This window comes from Folsomia candida, unplaced genomic scaffold (assembly GCF_002217175.1).
Source record: "Folsomia candida strain VU population unplaced genomic scaffold, ASM221717v1 Fcan01_Sc006, whole genome shotgun sequence".
In the NCBI taxonomy this organism is placed as follows: domain Eukaryota; kingdom Metazoa; phylum Arthropoda; class Collembola; order Entomobryomorpha; family Isotomidae; genus Folsomia; species Folsomia candida.
Genome location: NW_019091198.1, coordinates 474,053 through 498,661, shown reverse-complemented (window position 1 = coordinate 498,661; position 24,609 = coordinate 474,053). Strand labels below are relative to the sequence as shown.

At 40.4% G+C, this 24,609-nt stretch overlaps 2 protein-coding genes across 2 annotated transcripts in view; one reads left to right on the top strand and one right to left on the bottom strand.

Moving 5' to 3' along the window:
• On the top strand, nt 1-2,960 carry LOC110850864 (intracellular protein transport protein USO1). Its single transcript, XM_022098456.2, has 5 exons — nt 1-306; nt 440-760; nt 838-2,374; nt 2,467-2,574; nt 2,654-2,960. The coding sequence occupies exons 2-5, from the start codon at nt 471-473 to the stop codon at nt 2,720-2,722; spliced, it is 2,004 nt and encodes a 667-aa protein (XP_021954148.2). The 5' UTR covers nt 1-306; nt 440-470; the 3' UTR covers nt 2,723-2,960.
• A 2,047-nt stretch (nt 2,961-5,007) lies between these two features.
• Nucleotides 5,008-24,609, bottom strand: part of LOC110851571 (fibroblast growth factor receptor 2-like) — a 33,538-nt gene continuing 13,936 nt past the window's right edge. The window contains exons 6-8 of the mRNA XM_035853063.1: nt 10,326-10,512; nt 9,415-9,563; nt 5,008-8,337 (exon numbers count right to left, since the gene is read on the bottom strand). Of these exons, the coding sequence (XP_035708956.1) occupies nt 8,225-8,337; nt 9,415-9,563; nt 10,326-10,512 (449 nt within the window). The 3' untranslated portion in view covers nt 5,008-8,224. The remainder of the gene's footprint in view (nt 8,338-9,414; nt 9,564-10,325; nt 10,513-24,609) is intronic.

The window sequence follows — 24,609 nt, the reverse complement described above, 5'->3', positions numbered from 1 at the left end:
AAACGGGTAGAAACAAGCAAAATTAAATTAAACTAGTAAAATTTAGAACACTGCTTTAGCGGAACGAGAGGATAAATCCTGCCCGGAAAAGTACTACGTAGTAGAGCAGAGCAGCGTCTCCCTTGCACAACGGCCACTTTTTCTCGCTCCTTGCTCATTCTGCGTTTTCTCATCCAGTTGGAACGTTGTGTCCCTGGTTTCGTTCCACTCTGATTTTTTCCACAATTCATAAAAAGTATCAAAATTTTCCATTTCGAATAATTGACATTCACTATCACGAGTAAGAGTAGGATTTCATCACCTCAGGTGAGTTTAGTAGTATTTTTGAAGTTTTTAAGTGAGGGTTGACTGTCTGGCTGGGTTGTGTGGTGGGCCGCCATTTTTTTTTCATCACGTTCGTTAGTGGACTTTTTACTAAATATATAATTTGGTTTTATAGGTTGACGATTAATTGTTAACGGTTGGTAAACATGGATTCATCTCAGGCTGAAGGCAGTCAAGCGGCCGCCAGTGGGAGTATCCTTACGAGGCGAACAACATTCGACTCTGCGTACAAGAACTTGGAGCTGACCGTGAGAGAGTTCTCGAGAGAGAAGTTGAGCCTACAGGAGACTATAAAATCACAACAGGAGGAAATCGTGGCGTTGCAGAGTTCTCTGAACAAGAGGGACAAGGAAATCCAAGAAGTCGCTGAAGAAAATCGAGGTTTGAAGCAACAACACGAAGATGATGAAACGAAGCGGTGCACAGCTAATGCATTGTAAGTTTAATTGTAGACTTGATTTATTACGTAATGATTGATAAGATGATTAGTATATAATGTAATTTTGCATTTAGGTTGGAAACAATGAATGAAAGAGAAGCCGTTATTTCCAACGCATTGGAAGAATTCCACTATATAGAAAACAGCATAAAATCAAAGTGTGAAGAAAACCAAGATGATATTGAACAGTTGAAGACTCGTATATTGCAGTTGATGGAAATTGCAGCCACTCAGCAGCAAAACATCCACTCGAAATCGCTTAAAACCATTGCAAGAATTAATGCTACATTTGACGAAGTAAGAGCGGCCCACCAAACTGAGCTGGATGAACTCAACAACACCGTTCAACGTCAGCACCGCGAGTTACTTCAGACGATTGATGAATTAAATGCTGCAATGAATGAAGCACAATCGAGTCATCAAGTCGAGGTAGATGAACTCAACAACAAAGTGCGACTTCTAGAAATCAACAAGCAAGAATCGGAGAGCAAGAATTCTATCCTTCTCAAGGAGGTCGACTCGTCTAAATCCCAGCTTAGCGAGTTAATTCGGAAGACAGATGAATTAAACGCTGCATTGGACGAAGCAAAATCGCTTCATCAAGTTGAGCTAAATGAACTCAACAAGAATGTGCAAGAATCGGAGAGCAAGAATTCTCTTCTTGTCAAGGAGGTTGACTCGTCTCAATCCCAGGTTATCGAGCTACTCCAGAAGATTGAAGATTTAGACACTGTATTGAATGAAGCAAACTCGCTTCATCACGTAAAGCTGGATGAACTCAACAAGAAGATTGAAGAATCGGAGAGCAAGAATTCTCTCCTTCTCAAGGAGGTCGACTCGTCACAATGCCAGCTTAAAGAGTTACTCGGGAAGATTGAGGGATTAAACGCTGCATTGGAGGAAGCAAAATCGCTTCATCAAGTTGAGCTAGATGAACTTAACAAGAATGTGCAAGAATCAGAGAATAAGAATTCTCTTCTTGTCAAGGAGGTCGACTCGTCACAATGCCAGCTTAAAGAGTTACTTGGGAAGATTGAGGGATTAAACGCTGCATTGGAGGAAGCAAAATCGCTTCATCAAGTTGAGCTAGATGAACTTAACAAGAATGTGCAAGAATCAGAGAACAAGAATTCTCTTCTTGTCAAGGAAGTCGACTCGTCACAATGCCAGCTTAAAGAGTTGCTTCGGAAGATTGATGGATTGCACGCTACTTTGAACGAAGCAAAATCGTGTCATCAAGTTGAGGTTGATGAACTTATCAAAAAAGTGGAGGAATCGGAGAGCAAGAATTGTCGTCTTCTCAAGGAAGTTGACTCGTCTCAATGCCAGCTTAGCGAGTTGCTTCGTAAGATTGAAGGATTAACTGAAAATCGGGCGTCTCCCTTTCGTTATTCTTCGTCAATGGGACTTGGCAGCGTCAAGAACACCCCGTCGGGAATCTTGCGAACCGGTCGGAATTCATCGGCCGAGAAAAAAAGCGTGAAATGGAACGAACCTTCCATTCAACATACAACTGACTACCGGAGATCTAAATACCAGGAAGCTGTCAAGGCACTTGCATCTGTATCAGATGATGAGTCAGAAGAGTCTGCCAGCGAAAAAGAAGATCCCGTAAGTTTATTCTCTCCTCTGATAAAAAATACATATCTAGTGTTATTGCACTAGCTCTAGTAATTTACAAATTGACAATTTGGTATTTGCAGACTTTTGAACTTCCGATCAAGCGAGCCCGTCTTTCCGATAAAGAATCTTCTTCATCTCGGTCTTCCTCGTCCACTTCTACCAATGCATCTTCTTCAACTAAGGCAGTGGTAAGTATCCTTATCTACGAGTTGTTCGAACCGTCATCACTCATTAGGAATTTGTCTAAACTAAACTTGTACCTTGCAGGCATCTGGGAAAGCTGCGACTCCGGTACACTACAAGTTCTTCAAGGACCGTCAACAAGATCTGTCCTAAACCTCTTGGATCATTCTTACTCATATAACCAGTTTAATTTCAATGGTACCAAATTATTCATGTTACTAATTTTACAAAAGTATTCTTTTGATCGTCCTAAATTCCTCAATTCTTGTACTTGGTTCCCATCTATCTACATTACACTTAGGGATGAAAAATCTGTGTACTTATTATTATTTCCATACTGTTGGTTGAAATTTCAAAATTTTCTTGTTTGAATAAAATTTATAAACTGGAATACAAATAATTTTTGCAGCATAATAAGATTTTATTTCCCACTAATATACATTTCTTGTTCGCTGTGAATTCCATGTATCGTAGTATTCAACCATGAAAATATAGCTTGCTCTTTATTTTATTAACGATACAATTAGTTGATGCAGGGAAATGGTTGTCGTAGTTTGAGTGAACCATCCGAAGCCAAAGTCTCCCCCGTGTCACATATTTAATGTAGGAGTGAAGAGCAGGGCTACTCGTTTATTTATGAAGTTATGTTGCTCACTTTCCCTGATCCCATCCTAGCCTGGAGGATTTGCATTGCAGTGTTTAGCCGTGGTTTGGTTATTCGGCTTATGCTAAGCCTTCCTCCATCCCTACTTCACTTTCTCTCTTTCGGAAACATATCCCTTCTTTTCCTCAGCAGTGGGAACATTGTTGTTGTTGTCTTGTTGTTGCATTACAAGCCATTATTACATATGTCCCGTTATTTTACACTGCAGAAGGCAAAGGGTAAGTCGAGTGTATGAGTAATTTGGCCCGTGATGCGGTGCGATTTGCATTTTTGATGTGATTCGCCTCGTATCATAGCACTGGATGACGACGAAGAGGTCGGACGGAGTCAGAAGAGCAGTAAAATGTATGTCCGTGTGAGTTATTAATATTTAATGAGCAGTCAATGTTATGACACAGTCAAGTAGCAACCAGCGTAGTAACTCTAGTCGCAGTAGTAGTAGTCGTAGTGGTCGTAGTGCATATGTCGTGGTGCGGTGCCCTCGTAATTGTACTCCGAGTGAGGCATAACTACATATGAATTGAGGGTCAATCACTCAGAGCGGAGGGATTATTCTCTCCTCTGACGACGAAATAAATCAACGTGAAATGTTGCTCTTGTTGGCTTCTTTGCTAACATCCACACTCTCACCTCGCATCAAGAGTCAGGTTACGTTGTGCGAAACAAGGAAGTAAGTACCCAGGGAAATTTCAGCCCCCAAAAAGCCTAAAAAGCCCCCACTGCTTTATACCTTGTCTTTATTATAGGCTAGAAAATTACGGAGATTGGATCTTTGCTGGGTAGTGAAAAGGCAGGCTTTGAGAGGAACAACGTGATGGTGGTGTTGCCAGAAATGAAATAACGGAATGAGCCGATGAAATCCAATGAAATGAAATGGAGCAGCTTTCAAGATATAAATTTATGGGTGTAATAAGAATAGATGAGTCCAAGTGGGGTCTGCTCGAGTCCTATGTGAGAGAAAGAAGTCGTCGTCGCGGATATGAGAAATATATTATTATCCGGTCACACCACCACCACCACCGCCGCCACCAATATGGCTAACTGCTAAACCTGCGAAATTCAGAGATGTAAAAAAAATCGCCCACCAACACGACGCTGCATCCGGGCCTGTGGTACATACACATACGGAGAGTGAAAGCAAAAAATTGTTGACTTTCAGAAACGACTAGCACCACCACCACCACCTCCTCCATCACTTATTGATATTAAGAGCGAAAAGTAAGAATGTGTGGGAGAGATGGACATAAATGTAAATTAAATAGCTCCAAGGAATAAAACGTCGTGTTTCTTTTGTGTGTGCACTTAAGCTCAAAAACGCTCCTTATTCTTCTGATACATATGCATCCGTTTTCACCTTGACCAAACAACTCCTCGACGAGAAGCACGGCGTGGGTTGGATATCAACGCACTCACTCATCCATTCGGCTTCTTTCTCCTTCACGGGTTTAACACCACATGAAAAAGAGGAGGGTCGTAAAGTAGCAAATGTGAAGCTATCCAACTACTCTTCGTACGAAGGGAGTGCTAAAGTGTGCAGAAATTGAGATTTTAACCGTGCCTGGGAGAGTGAATTTCTTAAAAATGATGTTTAGGGCTCATTTTTGGACAGAATGCAAAACGGATCGGTAATTCTGTGGGGAATGGGTTTCTCCACAGAATTACCGATCCGTTTTCCATTCTGTCCAAAAATGAGCCCTAAACATCATTTTTAAGAAATTATTTTTGTGCCTGCTTCCCAGGCAGCCTTAAAGAATCCGTTCCGAAATACAACTCATTCTCACTTTATCATCTCATTTCACGTTACGCATTTATTTTACTTTCAGCATTTACGAGGAAACATGAGTCGTCGCTCTTTATATTCTTACACAGTAAAATATAGTCAGATTAGATTAGATGGCTTATATGCACATTTACTCGGAATGAATAATACGATTTATTTTATCTCCATACACATTTCCCCTTTTACAGACACTTTCGCTCCTCTAGTTCTTAGTACTAGACGCACAAATAAACAAGTAGCCTTTCGCTGTCATCGTTAATAATTTGGTGTTGCATATAATCAATCGTTTCCTTATTTTTGGAGGTTACTCTTCCCTTTTACTATTTCTCAAATCTCAACGAATTTATGACAATAATAATTATACAAGTATATAAATCACAATCCATCACGACAAAAAATAATACTACTACAACAATTGCTAATAAAATTAATAATAATAACAATAATGTGATTTATCATTATCGAAATACTTTCGAAACCATGTATTCTTCTATCTGCACTACTGCTCAGTCAAACTTTTTCTCAAAATCTACATTACAATAATAAGATTCAATATTATAACAATTATATATATATAATATTCACACCGGAGAAATGTTACTGGAACGATTACTTACTTACTTACAATAATAATATGTATTAATTAATGATGGAATTACCATGTACAGATAATTTGCAGAATAATAATAATGATTCTCCAGACCTACATACAGATAGTCACGATACGATATAATATAAAACACGGTAATGTATGTAATCTAATATATTTGGTATTATTATTAAGTCGTTATATTTAGTACAAGGAGTAATAATATCATTATTATCGTTACGCTCTGTGTTCTGTTTTCTATCCTTTCTCCAAACTTTTCCTCTCATGGCATCAGCACAACTGTCACTTGGTCTGACTTTGACAAACATTTCATTAACCCAACTTTTTCGGATTGGATCTCTGCCTCTCTATTTCTATTTCTTATTTCGAGAGAATCGTGTAGTTGTTCACATTTTTGCAGAGAAGAGAAAAGGATAATATTTATGTGTCTCTTCTTTTCCAATCTCCATTTTTTTGTTTTCCACGAATGGAGGCAAAAAAATGTAAATGAATCTCTTGTCTGGATATAAAGAAGGAGGAAAAGGTTGTGGAGGAGCATGAGAAGAATTGATTCTTTCTGATCCTGTTTGAAAGAGCACCTTAGAGAATAAAACAACAAAATAGAAGTTTATTTGTTTCCGACTTTCTTTTTTTCCTTCCCTTTTCTTCGAGTAGAATTACCATTTCAAGGTAAATCAGAGTAGTCAGGTCCAGTGATAATACATACATAATACGTACGAAACAAGAATAACTAACTATGTAACTAGCTCTACACTCGATCTACATTAGCATACTCGTGGTTTCATCTCATTTCCTACTCTTATTTTTTTAAGCTTAAGTGCATGTGTACTTTTAGACGGCAAAAATACAAGTAATTAATTGCTACGATTAATTAGTGATTAAAACTTGCCCAAAATAGAGTAAACTTCCTGGTGGACGATCATCTTACACGAATCCTCATCTCCTCCCTCCTCCTCCATGAATATGATTCTCTTACATATTTTTTAAGCCATTATTATGTTTACATGTAGAAGATATATCCACCACGCAGTAATTAATTATCGTACCTAAGCTCTAGTTCTATTACCTACTCGCTACGTACTCTTTTTCCTGCTCGCTACTTATGTAAATCTGTCTATCTATGGCCTTGAGCTTGATCTGAGGTGTTGTATTTTTCTTCGGCAAGTTTCGAACCTATATTTTCCAACCAGACATGATCGAGTCGCCTAGAGCAGCAGATTGGCTTGATGACTCTTTACTTTTTGTACATATTTCTAAATACCTTATCGTTATTTAGTAGAGTAATATTTCCCTATTTGCTTATGTATGTATCCACCTATTGTTAACTTATGTTATAAAACTCTTTTATTTTTACGTAAATAAATAGATGCAGCAACCCTGTCGTTGTGTGGGCGGGTTGGTTGGGAAATACTTGAAAAAGAGAGAATGACGACCCACTTCACTTTATGCATGTAGTGGGGCGTGAATTACATACACCTTTAGTAGGTTACATAATTACATGAGAGAATTTGCAAGGTGGGATCATTACTTATGACGATGGGAAGTTGACGTGGGTGGATGAATGTGTGTACTTTGCTCTCTCCAAGTAAAAATTTATTGTGATTCTTTCAACTATATATTTTTTGCTGAATTAAATTGAGACACCTTTCTCTTTCCCACGGTCTGCTTTGATAGATTCCTCCACACATTTTTTACCTCCACCTTCTATTTAACTCGTATTGTGTAACAAACAATATCGATATTTACAAATAATTACTTCTACTCCGTTTCTCCAACCACGACGTTTTTTTTAACAAATTCTCATTCAAGCACCAGTTGGTTCATTCATTCGTATATTTTGTGAATATTTTTGATTATTTTTTCCCTAGTAAATACATATTATACAGTAGTATTTAAATAAAAGTAATAATAATATTCATCGCTAAGTAGACAGATAATAGACAAATAGCACTCTCGCACCGTGGACGCATCATAATAAATCACTCCTCTCCTCCAATTAGTTATAGGTATTTACAACAGATTAAGTTTTCTCTGACATTACGCTACTTACTCACCCGCACACACACACTCACTCGTGAAACGTATAAATAAATGAGGAAAAGAAGACGTTCTGGGATCCTTTGGGTTGGATATGATGAGATGATGATGATGACGAAGGAAGGAAATAATTTATTTGTCACTTTCACCCTCATTCACTTTTCACCAACTCGAGCTCCAGGGGATGCATATCTCACCCTCGCACAGCAACAACCACCACCTGCAGTGCAGTAAGTGTCATTGTCGTGTCGTCGTCCTTCTCGTAGCAGAATAGAGTTGAAAATTTAATTGAGTTTCTTGTCCTGATTCCCATGTAAATTGTTTCCAGTTCCCACCGCACACTCACACACACACCGAATGCAACAAACAAATAAATAATCCACGTGGCGATGAAGAGAGCTTCTTCCAGTTTCTTTCTTTTCTCATCAACTCTCTTCTCGCTTTTCTCGGGAGGAGGAGGAGAAGCAGCAGCAGAAATAAGTACGTCGTGGTAGCAATAGAAGAAGAAGTTGAGTCAGTAGTCGACCCGAGTTGAGGAGACAATCCAATTTGTGTACTTTGGCTTTAGTGAAGGATGCAACAAGCGGCTTGGGTGGTGAGGAGAAAGGTGAGAGAGGAGAAGACGGATGAGGAGAGTTTCGAACCATCTCCATGCTGCATGGCGGCAGGTGTCTCGCCTACATATTTGTAGAGAACACACAATAAATCAACCAAATCAAGAACCATCCAAGAATTGCGATGTGATCGTGATGACAGTTCTTAGTTTAAATTGGTTTTCCATCCCGAACGAAAAAAAGAGAGGGAAAAAAAGAGTGAGTGAAAGTGACTTTTGCATAGTTCCGCACAGTTATAATAATGTCGTACATTCATGGATGAGTGAGCAGATGGGGGAGAAAAAGAAAATGCGAGATTTTATCAAGTTGGGCACTTACTTTTTGGAAATATGAAAAGGGAGAATTTACACTTTTTGAAAATCTGGACATTGTAAGAAACTGTCAAAAAAAAGTGTGGGTTATGCATAAGTTGGGGATTTTGTGGGCGTTTTGTAAACTAGGTTTCATTTCTAGAAAGCTGTCAGCCCTCAGCCAGCTCCATGAGGAAATGACTCTCTCTTTCTATTCGGTTGACAGTGGAAATTAATTTTAAATCTTGTTGAAACGGGAGGGAAAATAGTTGTTGTGTAGCACGGATGAATTCTACACACACACACATTGTTACATGTTCTACATTTTGCAGTATTATGGATGGCAATAAATTCACTTTAAAAATAATTGGGGCTTATATAACCAGCCAAATCCATGCCAGCTTTCACTGCTCAGGATCCATTCATTTATTTATGCACGGCTAGGTTTACGAACTGGTTCAGAGACGCATGCATTTTGTTGGGATGAAATTAAAGTTCAAAATCATTCGGGTCGTCGGTGTCTCTCTCTCCTCAGTCCGTACGTGTCCTGGGAAAAGTTTGGGTAAATATTATACAGAGAGAGAGAGAAAGAGAGAGAATCTTGGTCCTAGTTGCGGTGGTAGTGCATTGCATAAGTAGTAGTAGCAAGTGCTCCCAACTGGGCTCACCCATCCATGGATGAAATTACTGGCCGTTGAAACGAGCCCAAAAACGTATGTCTACCGCCGTAGACAGTTTTCAAAGGAAATTTAATAATAATAAATAATGAGAGAGTTTAATATTGATCTCGTAAAGAATTAATTAGTGCGTGGACTAATTGGTAGATTAAATTAGTAGCTGATAACCATACCGTGGACGTAGATGGAGACATAGACCGTGGCATTTCCGAACCGTCCCATCGAGCAGGTGTACCATCCAGAGTCGTTGCTGTTCACATTCGCCACGTACAACTTGCTCAGCTTGGAGAAACCGGATTCCTTCTGCACCCAGCTCTTCACACTGGAAAAAGGGAAAAATTCGGCTTGTACGACAATGGAAATAATATTATGAGGTGGATGCGAAATATGTATGTACGTGCAGTATTGTAACGGCAATGGGAGGTGTTGTGTACGTAATGCAATTTTATTACGCGGGGGTGTGCGCGCTCATAATTCCAGCTCGGCGTTATTAGCTTTTACACATTTTGGATGAAAAAAGTCGAGCATAACTTTCACTTATGCTCTCACCTCCACCACCACCTCATCGTTCAACTAGCTAGCTAGCCCAGTTCGTTACTGTTATTGACCAATCTCTCGACCCGACTCGTGTTTATTTTTAGAATTAAACTCCAAATACATAATATTGCAATAGCAATTGGAATAGAAATATCGTACTCTGCGACCAGAAGGTCAATTTAGGGCAGGGCTACATGGAGAATTGTTCAAGTGGTGGTTTTCCCCAGCACACATTGTTTGTATCTCCAACTTTATTTTACATCCTATCGCCCAATTTGTCTCTTATCTGTGCACCCGCACTTGCTGTCTTGCCTACGCTCCGATCTGGGCTGCGGGTAAGCAAGGAAGGACAGAGATATGAAGCCATTTCCATTACTTATACTCTTTCTCGCACTGTCACTGCCTGCAGTAGTCGTGCTACTACTGCTACTTCTTCTCTCGTGTCACATGCATCCAACTTTATCGCCGCTTTGTTTTCACTTCCCCCAAATTTTAGCTGCTTAGGAAAAGAATTATTATTATTATTACTCTTGATGCAATTTGTTACCTGATGCCTCCACGAAATGTGTCGTTGTTGAGGAGCCGGGAGCCATGATACCAACTCACGTGTTGTCCACTATCCATCGTGGGACCTACTTGATTCACGATGCAGCGGAGCTCTAGAGTTGACCCTATTTTAAATATCTTGTCCTTTAATGGCTTCTCCCCGTCATCAACTATGTCGACTGTGGGAGCTGGAATAAAATAAAACGAGGAGAATGAGAACCATTTTACTGCACAAATATTAATTAACTTTAATGATTTCCACTCCTTAACTTTGGAAGGTTTTCGTTCTACGCAAAGAATGAAGAGAGAAGTCGAGGCAATTAACAGTTATACGAGCTGCTGCGCTTTAAATTTTTAATGTGTGAGATCGCATCGGGGTAAAAACAGTGTTTGTGAAATAAATGCTAACCAGGCACGTGATCGGGCCGTCATTCAAATTGCTTCCTACTTTTTCCCCTTCCTTTTCCGAATGGTCAGCAAATGGGGATTAATTACAGGTTTCAGTGCACAATTTCACGACCAGCTAATAATAACCTTTCACGACCCTGAATTATACAGCCAATAATAGACGACGTAGTAATTAACGTGCGCCTCACATCCAATTTATTTGTTTTATGAGTGTATGCCGTCACGGTGTGATGTATGTAATGATGTGATGCATTCATAAGTCATCCATGCACGAGGAGTGATTATCCAGATTGTAAAAAACACGGATTTAACACACACAAATCGTAATTGTTTCTTGTTCCCACAGCTGTCAATCTGTTACTCTGCCTCCCTCTCGGCTCCTACTTTCTCGCACTTTCTCCTTTTGGATGGATGGGCAAAATTCGTTTGGTTTGTTGGGTAAAAACATCTCTCTAACCAGCCAGATTGAAGGAACAGAGTGATGGATACGCCACCATTTACTGAGTCGGTCAGATAGGGGCCAAAAAACAGACAGTGGTATTCCTTCTCGTACAAACGCTCATCATGGCCAGCACACTAACCGTATATGTCGAATGTACGTATGTATGTATGTGTTTCGACCTCGAAGTCGACGTCGACCTCGACCGCGCCTTTCACGAAGAGTAATTGGACGGAAGAGGTATTCATGCATATATGTGCATAGCTCTAGCTCACTGTCCATCACATCACATCCAACCATTTCGAGAGGACCTTACGTACGTACTTTCCACTGAATGATACACTTGCCACTTATTGCTGCTGCTTCGAAATTTTGTGGTGGTGGAAATCTAAATGATGGCACATAGATCCAGTCGACGTACCAATAATGGGTATACGTATGTAGGTACGAGTGAAAGTCTAAGTGGTCGACTGAAGGCTTGTAGGAAGGAAACGTAATTAGATTTATAATCAAAATCTGAAAGCGATCTTCGTTTTTTGCTAGAAAATATGTATAGCGTTAAACTTCTGAATAATATTTAAAAGGTCAGACACATTAAGCTAAGTGACAAAAGTCAATCTGAGACACGCTCATTTCCTGGTTCAAGCCAAAGATGAAAACTAGGAAGCAAAACTCTTCATCATTAAAGTTCGAGTTTTCTTTCTTTCTTTCCTCACGTCAACAAACTAATTTTCGCAGAACCAATCAAAAAATTAACGAGATGACTGCCTGATAATGCCATCATTACGGTCGTGTATACGAGGAGCAGCAGTATCCATGATGGATTAGTGGTGCTTGGTGGTGGTTGGTAGGAGATGTCTTAATTAGGTAATCGTCGTCGTCGTCCTTGTCGTCGTCGTGCTGGTGAAAAACTTGTCCCTCTCCTTGTGCAACTTTCTCCCAGAATTACTTTTCCCATTTATTACCCACCGTCGTACTACCTACCACCACACACCAGCCAACCAACCACCCAACCACGGCTGGGAGAGAAACATTATTCAAAAGAATGAGCTGCATGTCTTATTACCGTGTCACGAACGAAACCTTTCTTTACAACCAAACTAATAACCAACTCATAAGTAGGTACATACGTTCGGCGTGCGTGGTCATGTTCCGTTCTGCCACATGATTCACCGAGTTGTTTGGAAGCTTCGTCAACTCAATTCAATTTGATCATTACTTATTTTTCTCCTTCCCTTCGGCTGTTTCTTCTCCAACAAGATAATCCACAAGGAAAGAAGAAGAAAAAATGTTTAATTGTGCTATTCATGTTTCATATAAAAACAGGACTCAGCACTTCTTCGTCTTTCATTTTGCTCCAAACAAACCCAAATCAGCTCATTCGCCAAGTACAGTCGGCCAGTCAGGTCAGAAATTTAGGAGAGGAATAGTTTAGCTGAATAAACTTTTTTTCAGGAGAACACACATAAATGCAGCCAAGCTTCAAGCCGAGCACTTCATGAGACCCAACTGGTCCACAAATATCTTGCTTCATCAACTTTCACAATTCACTTTTCCTACTTCTTTTCCCCTGCTCCAAAAAAAGTTTAAGTCCACCTCACACAATGGAGGAGGAGAAGAAGGTCATCGCGGAATACGATCATCCACTATTTCTTCTTCTTCCTACCAACAGCACAACTGAGCACCTTATACTTTTCTCATTTATTTATTTATTTATGATACCTTGTAACTAAAATATCTCCAGATGTGTTAGCGATATGTGTGATGTGCGATTCCCAATCTCAGTCCTCCCAGAAATGTGAGATAGGCTCCTTGAATCAACCATGTTCCCTGCTAACAGCTTATACTTCCTCTCATCCTCCTCCTCCTCCTCATTTTTTCGCCAGAGTAAGCCAAGCCAACTAGCGACATATATAACTTTCTGGGCAAAGTTTTCATCTAAAACTTGTACCAGACCGGGGTAGTTGATGCTCATACTGCTGCCCTGGTATCCATTCATCCCACATCTCACCATCACGAAGCTAGCTTATGCCTACATCCGAGCAAAAACCAAGGAGCCAAGCCAAGCGATGAGCACCAACTATTATATCCAAACTTACGCACAACTTGTTCTCTTAACAAGGAGAAAGTGAGTGAGTGAGAGGCGCAATTATTATTATTATGGTGCACTTAACTTGCTCACATGTAAAGAATGCTCGCTGTCTTCCCCTCTTTTAAATAAATACTGTCTTCTTGCATAACCCACCATCTTAAGCAAATCCACTACTCACACAAGCAATAAGTACGAGTGGAAGCACAACCTTGAGGAAGTTAAGGCCACCAATTGTGTCGTGATGTTGGTATCTTTAGATGCAAATCTCCCCCTTTTCACTGAGCAATATAGTGGCAATTGGGGAGGAGAGGAGGACAATAAAGGAGTGCAATTGCACTGCAGCTGGGGGACAAATTGCTCAGCTTCTGCCCTAACAACGCAACATAACAGGGACTAAGTACCTATCAAAGACCCCATTAAATGGGATGGCAGGGAGTCACATCTACCCGGAATTTGAATTTTATTTTACGTATTTCATTGTTTTATCAGCCTTCCCAACTTTTATGGAGGGTGGGGAATGCAGTTGGGTAGACTCGTTTGACAAATGCAGTCGTATAGCGCGGGTCAAAGAAACGCTTTCGAAGCACCTCCATTGGTACTCAGGGCACAGTTTACCTGGTAGTTTAGACTCCTCGTCGTTTAAGCAGGATCAGATGTCATTCAGTCAAAAGAACATTATCCGAGCATTCGGTCATGATGAAAGTACCGGCGTTATCATGGCGAGTTTCGTATCTACATAATTTATCGGAACAGGATTTTTTATGCCCTATTGATGCACACAGTTGTTAAATTTGACACTGTCAATCAATTAATAAATTCGTCTCTACTCAAATCCCAGATCTAGTCAATAGTACTAAAACTTTATTTTTCTTGGTAGTAGAACTGAACTCAACCCCCATGATGGTTAATGCATTTATTTAGCACTTATAATTTTCATCTAATCTCACCCCAAAATTGAGACACGATACAAATTGAACTTTACAAACTCCTTTGATTTTAGGGGGCAAAATCACTAAAATTGTTGTTCTTTTACTAAAATACAATCTCTCTCCTCTATATTCCCATCGTCGGACGAAGCACTTCTTCTCGGCCCTTCTCCTTAAAAACACTGGGCAAACGGGGACGGGGAAGGGAGAGAAAGTAGTCACTTTCTTTATTGGGGCAATTAGACGAGTGGAATTGCTCTCTCTCTGTCTGACTTTCTGGCATCCCTACACCTCCTCCTCCTTCTCAGGAGGAGAGGATCAAACAGTAAATAAAATGCGTATTAAAAAACTTTTTATTGTGCCACTCTCTGCTCTTGGATCATGTCCAAAATATGCTTTCTCTTTGATTTTATACTTTGTTGTTTGCTGTTCCCTAATTTATCCATTTTATCTCCTCGTCTTATGTACTTACTCCCGACCAACCATTCTCATTGTCATGCCATCTAATAGTACGTTTGTTACACAATAAGTGCTTCCGCTATGGCACCAACATTGCTCGAGAGAATGATGAGCAAATCTAATCCGCCGTTGGGCGGAAGGATATGCGGAATTGCTCTACATATGATAATAATATTTGATCCGGAATCATTTCCGAGTGTAAATATTCCTACATCAGAGAAAAATCAATGTCGACTATCTCACTGAATTGCGTAGGCTCCTGGAGTATCAGATTCGTTTCAATGTTTTCATTATTTCCCAAAATATTTTACATCGGATCTGCGTACATCCAGTCTCAAAAAGTACGAATATGTATTGTTCGCCCCTCACTTATGTACATACACTCACTTTCACCCACGTCTAGATACACTTTATTGTTGGTCTGGTTGCTTCATGGTCGTCGGCACTACTCTCGCTGATTTGATTGCATTAACCCCGCACTTTCCAGAGCAGTAAAGTTCGCGAGCGTTACATATCTCTCATGTTTTTATATCACCCTGTTCGCTAAAAAAGGAGAGAGAGTGAGCACGTGCCCTGCGGAGGAAAGAGATGGTAGGATTGAGTACTATGCAAACAACAGACGCATTAGAAGAATAGAATAAACTCATCAAGTAAATCACGGCTAACTAGTGTCACATCCATGTGTTAAAAGGCTCATTTTTCCTTATTTTGCAATCTCTCCGACATTTCCGCCTACGCGTTACTTTACCGATTGCATTCTCCTTACTTCTCGACTCGAGAGTGGAGTGTGTGCTTGGTTGAAAAATGGGGAAAAAACAGGTTCTCACGATTGTTTTCCAGTTAATTTAGCATTAAGTCGGGTATCCCTATTTTTCTCAACTTTGCTTCCTTTTCCGTCTTCCCTTCTCGTGTTCCTCCTGTGATTGACACACATTTGCCTTAAGTGCCGAACGGAATTGGAGTTTCAATAAAAAAGGAGCAGCGACAGGAGTCAACATGACTCCGTCCGGCTCCCCTGTGACAATTTGCCATCCATTTTTCTTGTTGTTGTTCCCACTGACTGACTGGAATATCCGTGGGACAAAAGCATACATTTCTCGTCCTCCGTGCCTGTCCTGGGTCTTGATTTGATTACATTTTCCTCCACTCTTTCCCTCTTTACGCCACTCAGCCCATTTCCATTATTGAAGGAAAGTGAAGAGAAAAAGTGATTTGAAGGAAATTCATTAGCAGACGGATTTCCCTCATTAAATCCTTTAAAGAAGAGGAGAAGAAGTGCTTAAGAGTGAAAAGATGCTGATTGAAGGGGGAAATATTATCTGCCTAATGTTTCGCAAGTGTTGGCCCCACGTCTGAGACCTGCTTCCTCTCTCGACGTACAACTACCAGTGTACGTCTGCTCCTGTGTGATTAATGGCCACGTCAGCTTGCCAGGCCACGTCAAGGAACGATTCAAAGAACGGATGGTGGTAGCTACACGATGGAGGAGAAAGTATGTACAGTTATAATAATGTAGGTGAACGGGCCACTACCACCACCACCGCTAATAGTACTACCAGTACACCACCACTACCCACCCACCAGCGGAACTGGATATGTTGTGTTAGAGACCACCAGATTCGACTCCTTTTTCCTTAATGATATTACAAAATGGATATCTAATCGGAAAAAATGCTTAAAATTTGATTTTTCGTATAAACAGACCGATTATATTTGAAGGAAAATCAAGGGAGCGAAATATAGACAGCATTACTCTGCCGACTGGAAATGTTTCACTTTGATATGAACAAGTCCACGTCACTTTTATAGAAAACACAAACAAACAATACCCACATCAATCCAGGCACCATTTCTCACTCTATTTTTCTTTGGAGAAAGTTTAAGGCGTGAGACTTTGGAGAAAACGGAAGTTGGGACATGGCCACTTCCTATATAGCCCGAGAGACAGGGAGAACGAGGCTTGTTTGCTCTCCCACCACCACCATTTAGATCCCCACTCATCCCACGGCTCTCAATCCATCCCGACCGCCACCACTCCATTTTTATTCTTATGTTATCATGTTTTTAGCTAAATCTTTAATGTTATTACACCATCGAAGCAGCATCCTAGTAGTTCTCGCTGCGTGGCTTGATGGTACGCAAAATTGGAAAAAAGGAGTCTTCAGAAATTTTGCGTACAAAGCAAATTGTGTTTTCTGCACTCCAAACAACTCGTAATAGTGCAACTGATCTCTCAAATCGAAATAATAATGCTCAACGTTATAAAACAATAATAGTTTTACAACCCTGTTCTATTTATGGCGTTTTTTGTAATTTTCTCATTTTGTGGACGGAACCAAGTTGTGAAAGGAAAGCACGGATTCTCAATTCCATTTTTTTCCTTGGGAGAAAACGCGTGTCACGTTTTATGCGAGGCTTCGCAACGAGCCAAGTTTCGCATTTTTTCCTTGGGCGAAGAAAGAAAGTGAAATTTCCGGTTTGAAAAATATTCCTTCCAAAGCTCACACAATGGGGACTCGTCCGTCTGAATATTTTCTAACAACGTTCGCTACCAAAAACTCGGAACCGTTTAGTGAGATGAGTGTTCGAGTTTTTTAGACGAATTTCTCCAATCAGTTGTCACCTAAAATCTGAAGAGAAGCCAGTTTTGTTGTGCGTTCAATTGTGTGTATACTAAGCAGGATTTTGGTTCGACTCCTTCCTCTTCTCCTCCTTGTTTACCAACTTTTCCTGTCAAATCCAATTCTTAGTCCGCTATCCATTCCATTATTGTGTCGAGGAGCATCTCGGAGGGAGCGCATACATACAAAGTTGTAGGGAAGAGAGAGAGAAAGACCAAGTTTTAGGCAGGGATCTCCTTGTCGTCCTTAAGTCTCAATATTGAATTAGACAATGGGGTCTCAGTAATCGTAATCCTTTCCGGAGAGGCTGCTGCTGCTTTTCTCCCTGTTTTCCTTCTCCACGTGTTTACACAAACCAGCTCCTTATCGTTTAATCATGCCCAAAATCTCGGAATAAAAGATGCGTAAGCAATCCATTGCAAATCTTTGAGTCCTAAATTCCATCCTACATAATACTTCATTGGTTTTGTTATCTGGATTTGGATGGGAGGAAATGCAGCTGTGAGCAGCATTGTTTTCTGAGACGAGAACCAAATTAAATTTAATCTCTGTTGCCCATAATCTGTATGAATTGTCGTTCTCAACTCATAAATAAAATGTGAGGAGTTGAGTTGCACCATCCGTACGTAACTTGTCCATAATAAGTTTTTGGAGAGATTTTGGATGTTACTTCCTCCTCCTAAATATAGCACTCGACTAGACGCACATTTCCCTCAGTAGACAACGAGACGAGAGAATAAGGAAAGTTATTAATTTTTGGAGTGCGAACAGCCAAAACTCTTCTCGTGCAATTACTCAACTCTTCTGAGGAGCAGCAGAAAAGGAACAGAACAGCGATACAGCACCTTCTCCTTCTTCTTATATGAAACATCCACGCTGTTATTATTATTACAAGTGGGAGGTAGTCGTCGTAGTGGCAGTTAAGACGCAGCCAGCAACTGCTACTTGTCGTTTAGTTGGGTTTAACGAGGTAAAAATCCCAGCAGAAGAGTCTCAACTTGAGAGGAGACTGAGCAAGTTGCATAAAGAAGGGAAAATTGAGTGAGAAAACAGAATTACAATTACAACAAATGCGACAAGAGAGAAAGAAGTCGATTTGCTCAGGGAACGAGTTCATTTCATTGTGTAATGATAACAAAAGTTTATTTTGAACGATAAAAATTGTCTTGAATTCTCAACTGTTTAGCACTTAATTTCTTTAGACTTGGATTATTTCTAGAATTAGTAAGGAGACATAAACCGCTCATTAGGAAGGGATGAAAGGGGCTGCTGACGCGGAAAATTGCATTATTAACAGGCCCATGTTTGTCAGGGAGGAGAAAACTTGATATTTCTCGAGGAGCATGCAAACCCAATGTTTCACTCCGTTTCAACCTTACAGAATTATCTTGGGAAAGATGGCTCAAAATCCTATTTACATTGGAGTCCCACCGCCCGAACAGGGTGATTAGAGCGGAAGAACAATTTTTCTTTTAAACAATGGTTAAGCCTGTGAAGAAAAGAGGAGACGATGCGCTTTTCGTCTTTTTTCTCGTGGTGTTGGCTCGGTTGAAGGAATATGTTATAAAATGTTAATATACAAAACGAGATAAGGATATCCTCTTAATATTCAAACACGTTCAAACCAGACAAACTAGCAGCAGACGAAGAAAAAAAGAGAAGAAGCCTCTCGCAAAAGCCTCTCTGTGGAACGAGGAGTGCAGAGAAAAGGAGAAAGAACAATGTACCAGACTCGCTGCTGACGAAGCCAAGTGAACAATTTGTGTGTGTGAAGAAGCAGCATTTTCAACTCATCTTCATCCCAAAATTCTTGAAAAGACTGATTAAAATTTTTTAAAAAGGAACACAAATTACTTTTTCTCTATCCGCTCGGTTAACCAGAAAACTAACCACGCAGTCAAAACCGTAATTCTAATTTGGTATATGTAATCCCTGTCCAAGGTCTGTTTTTTTCTTACTCGATAGATAATTGTTTGCATTTCTCAACACTTTTCCCACTTGTGAGGCAAGCTGTTGAATAGAAGATTGGATGGGGAAGCAATCTCGCGTAAATTTTACTGTGGCTGAAAATTTGCTAATTTCCACAGGATGTTATGCTCCTATAGATCAAACATTACATGCTAAAAATGAGTGAGAACTGGTATAACTCGTGATGATGAGTATGCATCCCACCCCTTCATCATCATCGCTCGCCAGTAGCCAGCATTTTATCGTGGGGAGCAGTTTCCTCCAATTTCCGTCCTCATCGTCCTCGACAAGATTGAGGGGGAGAGTGGTGCATGGTGGTGAAATGTGGGAAAGTAGGTCGTAATTAGTAGGACGAGCTGGTTTTTCTACTACTTTCTTCTTTAAACAAATACTCCATGAATGGAATAAAATGAGGCGACGAAATGGAAAAGTGGACTCAATCGCATTTGCATTTCAGATGTGTTCTCCTCCTTTGAATGCTCAATCTCGATTTTTAATCTATTCTGAAAACATATTTCGTTTTAGCCAAATCTGAATAGAAATCTGCTCAGGAATCTCGTGGCAAAATCTTGCACACACGTTCCATTATATTTCCTTATCCTGTCTCGTCGGTCTCGGGCAAAATAAATTGATGCATTCATTCATTCACTCCGTCAAACCTTACCACAACCACAACCGCAGTCGGTGATGCATTCATCTCCAGTTGGTCGTGGTGTACTGGTTGTTGGGATGGATGATGCGACGCTAAATGTTGAGCAATCATTCATGCGGATGAGTCGTCCGAGGACTTTCTCCAACTTCATTTGTCTCCCTCACTTACGCCGTTAATAATCCCACATCCAACCAACAGACCTCCCAGCCACACACCAAATGGCCAAAATTTGAAAGAATATGTTTTGCTTAATCCTACAAAAAACTAACTGACGCAGCTCCATTGTTTATTTTTTTGCTGATGCAAATACCATAATTTCACTTGAAGCTTAATACCCAAACTAAATTTTTTGAGGAAGAGTGCCATAAAAAAGAGGGGGAGACATAACATAATTTGATGCAATCCGTCATACAACTCGCCGCAGTGATGCTCGCGACGATAGAAGAAGGGGTTGGCAAATTAGAAATATTAGAATGCAAACAAAACTAGAAATGTAAAACGAAATCGTGTTGCTCTGTGCGGGCGAGCGTATAGCATTCGGACAAAACTGGTGCTGGAGTGGTGTGGCGGTTAGACCAGCCAGCTTCCATTTCCATTTAGCCAATTAATTTATGGATATTTCCACTCAAACAAAGTCCATCCAGAAGCGTTTTGATTCTTCCATTTCATTCCGTCGGATTTCAACCGGAATTGGGAGCAGGAGAGCAGAGAGAGAGATTAGGCTTATGCGCCAATGTTATTGCTACATTCTTCCTGTCTCATTTTAAATGTGTGGCAGAGTAGTTCCGTAACCAGTCAGCCTTTACGTACTCCCATCTTTTTACCCATCGTCATCTTTTAGCCGATGAGATTTATTCTGCTGATTTGAAGTGAATTTTTCAAGTAAAGTATGTTAGAGTTAAATAGGATTAAATGCATGCAAACCAAATATGTACGTATAATACTAATGTGATGTTTTAAGACATTCATGTGTTTCCTGAACTTCAGGGTATGAATGATCTTCTTGAAATGTATTACTACTACTACTGTATTATTACTATTTGTATTTGTTTTTGAGGAGAGATTTTGTGCAAACCAAGTTCAGTTGATCATTCATCGTTCAATTCAATAAAATATGTGTAAATCTATGCATAGTTCTTGACCTATCTTGATTTCACATGTAATTCTAAACCATTGGTAAACTGCACTGTTCAAAATATTGTAGAGTCACATATTTATGTATATACCCCGTTCTGGTATTGATGTGGTAATAACTTCCTAAATGCCAGTTTTCTAAGAGTGTATGCACACACGTAGACATGGACAAACAACAGAAATAATATATTGTTCCACGTGACGTATAAGTGACAGTTATTTATTTGTTTCCATTTCCTCCACTTCTTTTTTACCCACCGACTCCTTAATAAGTGAGACGATGAGCGGATGTACGCATAATTTGCAAAGAATTGGGTTTATCAAGGGTAAACTTCCTGATGAAATGTAGTCCGTAACGTTTCTTCCCAGAAGCGGGCAAAATTACAAACGTACTTTCTCCTCTCCATTCTAAACAGGGATAATTTTATACAAGGTTCGAGAAGCGCGGAACTAAATATAACAATCGCTTTCCTGCTTCCTTCTTCATCGGGATGCCATTCACGTAGCTCTTTTGCCTTCAAGGAGAGAAACAAAGAACAAAAGCGGAAGCAAAAACCAATACTCTGCTGCTGCTCCCACTTTTACCCTTCCATCCATCGTGCATAAACTTGAACCAGAAACCTACTTCATTCAGGGCTCATTTGTCACTGGAAAAAGTATTATGTGTTCCATTACGGGGACAAATTAAAGAAAAACAAGGTTTCTTTTCCTCCTCCTCATCCTTCCAACTCTACCAAATGTCTCTCAACCCTTCCGTTTTTACGTCAATCTCTCTTCGTCGTCCCCCATTTTCCAAAAGGATCCGCACAATTTGAGCTGGCCGGAGCAAAAACCAAGCAAGCAAACGAAAGAAAGATGATGGTGATTGCTTTCTCTTTTCTTCTTTCTTGCCCAATTTTTTCCACTGCTTCGACGACGACGATGTATAACTCGCCATGTTTCAAATCTTAAATGTTCACTTCACCGCCGTATGTATATTTCTGCAGAGGGAAATGTTGCAAGGTTGATGGATTGATGAATATGGTGTGCTTGCACACTTAAAGGCCACATTAACTTAACTCTGGTAAAATCGATGCCATACCGTCACGACTGCTTCTCCATCCTTCTAAATCATGTGGATGTAATATGTAATGTAGAAAAAAGTTGGGGGATGATGATGGCTACAGGGAAATCACCATATTTTGAATGGCAGGCAGGAGGAGGAGAAGAGTGAAAGCTGCATTTTGCCAGTGATGGGTTCCTTGGTTAGGCAAGAAAAAAAGTAGGAAGGAGGGAGAGAGGAATGGCTTCAAAATTGAATGTGGATTGCTCACAATCGGTTTTCCGTTCTTTGCTATTTTTCAATTCATTCAATTGAAACAGCGACATGCTCGACATTCTTCTACATTTTTTTGCAAAAACCTTAGTGGCCCAATTCTACCAAGAATGGCGGCAATGGAAGAATGAAGTGGAATATTGTGTTGTTAGTCCGAGTCATGAACACCATTTATTTATGGAGCAAACACCACGAGCACCTCCATATTTTAAACAACTTACACCCAAACTTGTAATCATTTAGGGGAAGAAGTGGGTGGAAAGCTCCCATTTTGAAGTCCATTAGAGAAGGGAAATAAACAATAAACATTGTCATAAAGTCAGGCCCATTGGATTAAACTATTACGAGGCAACATTTAGCAGGGTGCCAGAAGAATGGGAATAACAGAAGGTTTCCAATAAATAGAAATTGTTCCATCCTACACGGAAATAAAAGTAAAATTGGTTTCCTATTCTGATCCTCGAGAGTTAAGTTTCAATCGGTATATTTTTTTCTTCAAAGGGGGGAAAATATTACGTCTTATCTTTTTGTACCCTTATCTGGGACAAGATGAGATTCGAGATAATGTTGGATTTTGTTTGGTCTGGTAGAGACACTTAATGCAACTGAAGTAGCGCAGTGGTAGTTCTCGCAGCAGCCTAGCTAGAGTTGGGGTGGTGGAAGTGACGAATGGACCGGAAATAGAAAGAAAGTTGTTTGCCATCGTCTCGTATCCTTCTTCTTCGAGTTGAGCGTTCTTGTGGAAAAGTGGTTGTTGGTTCATCGGTTGGTTATTGGTAGCCTCGCAGAAGGACAGTAGCAGCAGCAGCAGCAGCTCTCTTTTTTCTTTGTGATTGGAAATGAAACTGCTGTCAAATCAAATGACATCAAATGAAACGAAGAAACTCATCGAGGAATGGAGAGAGATGGCCTCACAGGGAGAAAGGGAGACGTACGACCAAGACGAAGAAAAGGCGGAGGAGCACAAAGAAGAAAGAATAAAAGAAGAAAGTAATGCTGATATCCTCGAGGAGTAAACCTTTCCAAGAATTGACCAGCAACCAAATACCACCAACTTCCTCGCGAAAAAAAGTTTGCAAAAAATTCTTCCCAAAAATTTGAATGAGGCTGCCGAGTAAATTACATTCTTTGTAAAATTGAATAAAACAATTTGGAGCTGGGGAGATAGGAGGAAGGCGAGGAAGGAGTGTGTGGTATAACTAATAGCCCTGTATGTATGGGTGTATCCTCTCCCTCTCCTAATCCCATTGTGCCTGGGCTGTTTGCAAATATGGAGAAAGTGCATGGTTGTTGTGGTCTGGTGGGCGCGTAGGGACGCCTACTTGCATAGATAGATACATCCTTTCCTTAGGAGGGATGCAGGAATAGGGGGAGAAAAAAAATCGGTATGGGTACTCAATATCCCTTCACGAGGAAAGAGTGTAAATACTCAGCAGCACTGCGATGTAGTGGTCCTCCAGCCATGTACATATGTACAGAAGAGAGAGTTGGTTCGTTGCAGTTTCAGTCCCAGCCCTACTTTCTCATTCTGCTCCACACCGTTTCGTGTTTTTGGTTGGGTTAGCTGATGTGCGAGGAATGTGAAGTGAAAGTATGCAGCAAGCAGAACGAATGATGGCTGAGGAGTAGTTTGACTTTACTTAGCACTCCAGTATGGGTTTCGTTTTGGGAAAAATAATTACAATTTCTGCATCAAGTAATAATTTCCGTCCCCATTTGTTCAGCTGTCACATTAGTGGGCTCCTCCCATCACGTGGTGGGAGAGCACCTTAAGTACTTCTTCTTACGTCATAAATACAAATACTCGATGGAAAGTTGAGGGGCTCAGAGGCGAAGATGCACGAGACACACACCAATCCAACCAAGTCGGTTTAATACAATTGACGAGGAAAGGAGGAGGTGAAGTCCCCAGCAGCTTTTTTTCCTACTTTTCTCCTTCCTCCATTTTGGACGGATTCCCAACCATTTTTTACGCTGGAGGATCTCACCCAACATAATGGGACTTTTGTGTATATACATATCCAATGGATGTGGGCAAAGCAAACAGCAAAACCTCGTCCATTTCTTCTTCCTTCCTTCTTATGTAATCCCAATCTCATTGAATAATATGGAATGAGGGAACAAAAGGGAAATTTCTCGGTTGCAATAAGAAGAAGACCAGGCTTTCGGCAGGGTTATAGTTCTCGGACCCGGAGAGGAAATGCCGAGACATTTAGCACGGCGGAAGTTCGACACGAGTCCTCTTTCTTTATTATAAGCTCCCTTCTCCTC

What these genes read in the sequence shown, in the direction of transcription:
- LOC110850864 (XM_022098456.2), top strand. Translation starts at nt 471, where the DNA reads ATGGATTCATCTCAGGCTGAAGGCAGTCAAGCGGCCGCCAGTGGGAGT. An exon ending in CGGTGCACAGCTAATGCATT is followed by an intron (nt 761 to 837) that starts GTAAGTTTAATT and finishes TTTTGCATTTAG; the next exon opens with GTTGGAAACAATGAATGAAA. An exon ending in CTTCTTCAACTAAGGCAGTG is followed by an intron (nt 2,575 to 2,653) that starts GTAAGTATCCTT and finishes TGTACCTTGCAG; the next exon opens with GCATCTGGGAAAGCTGCGAC.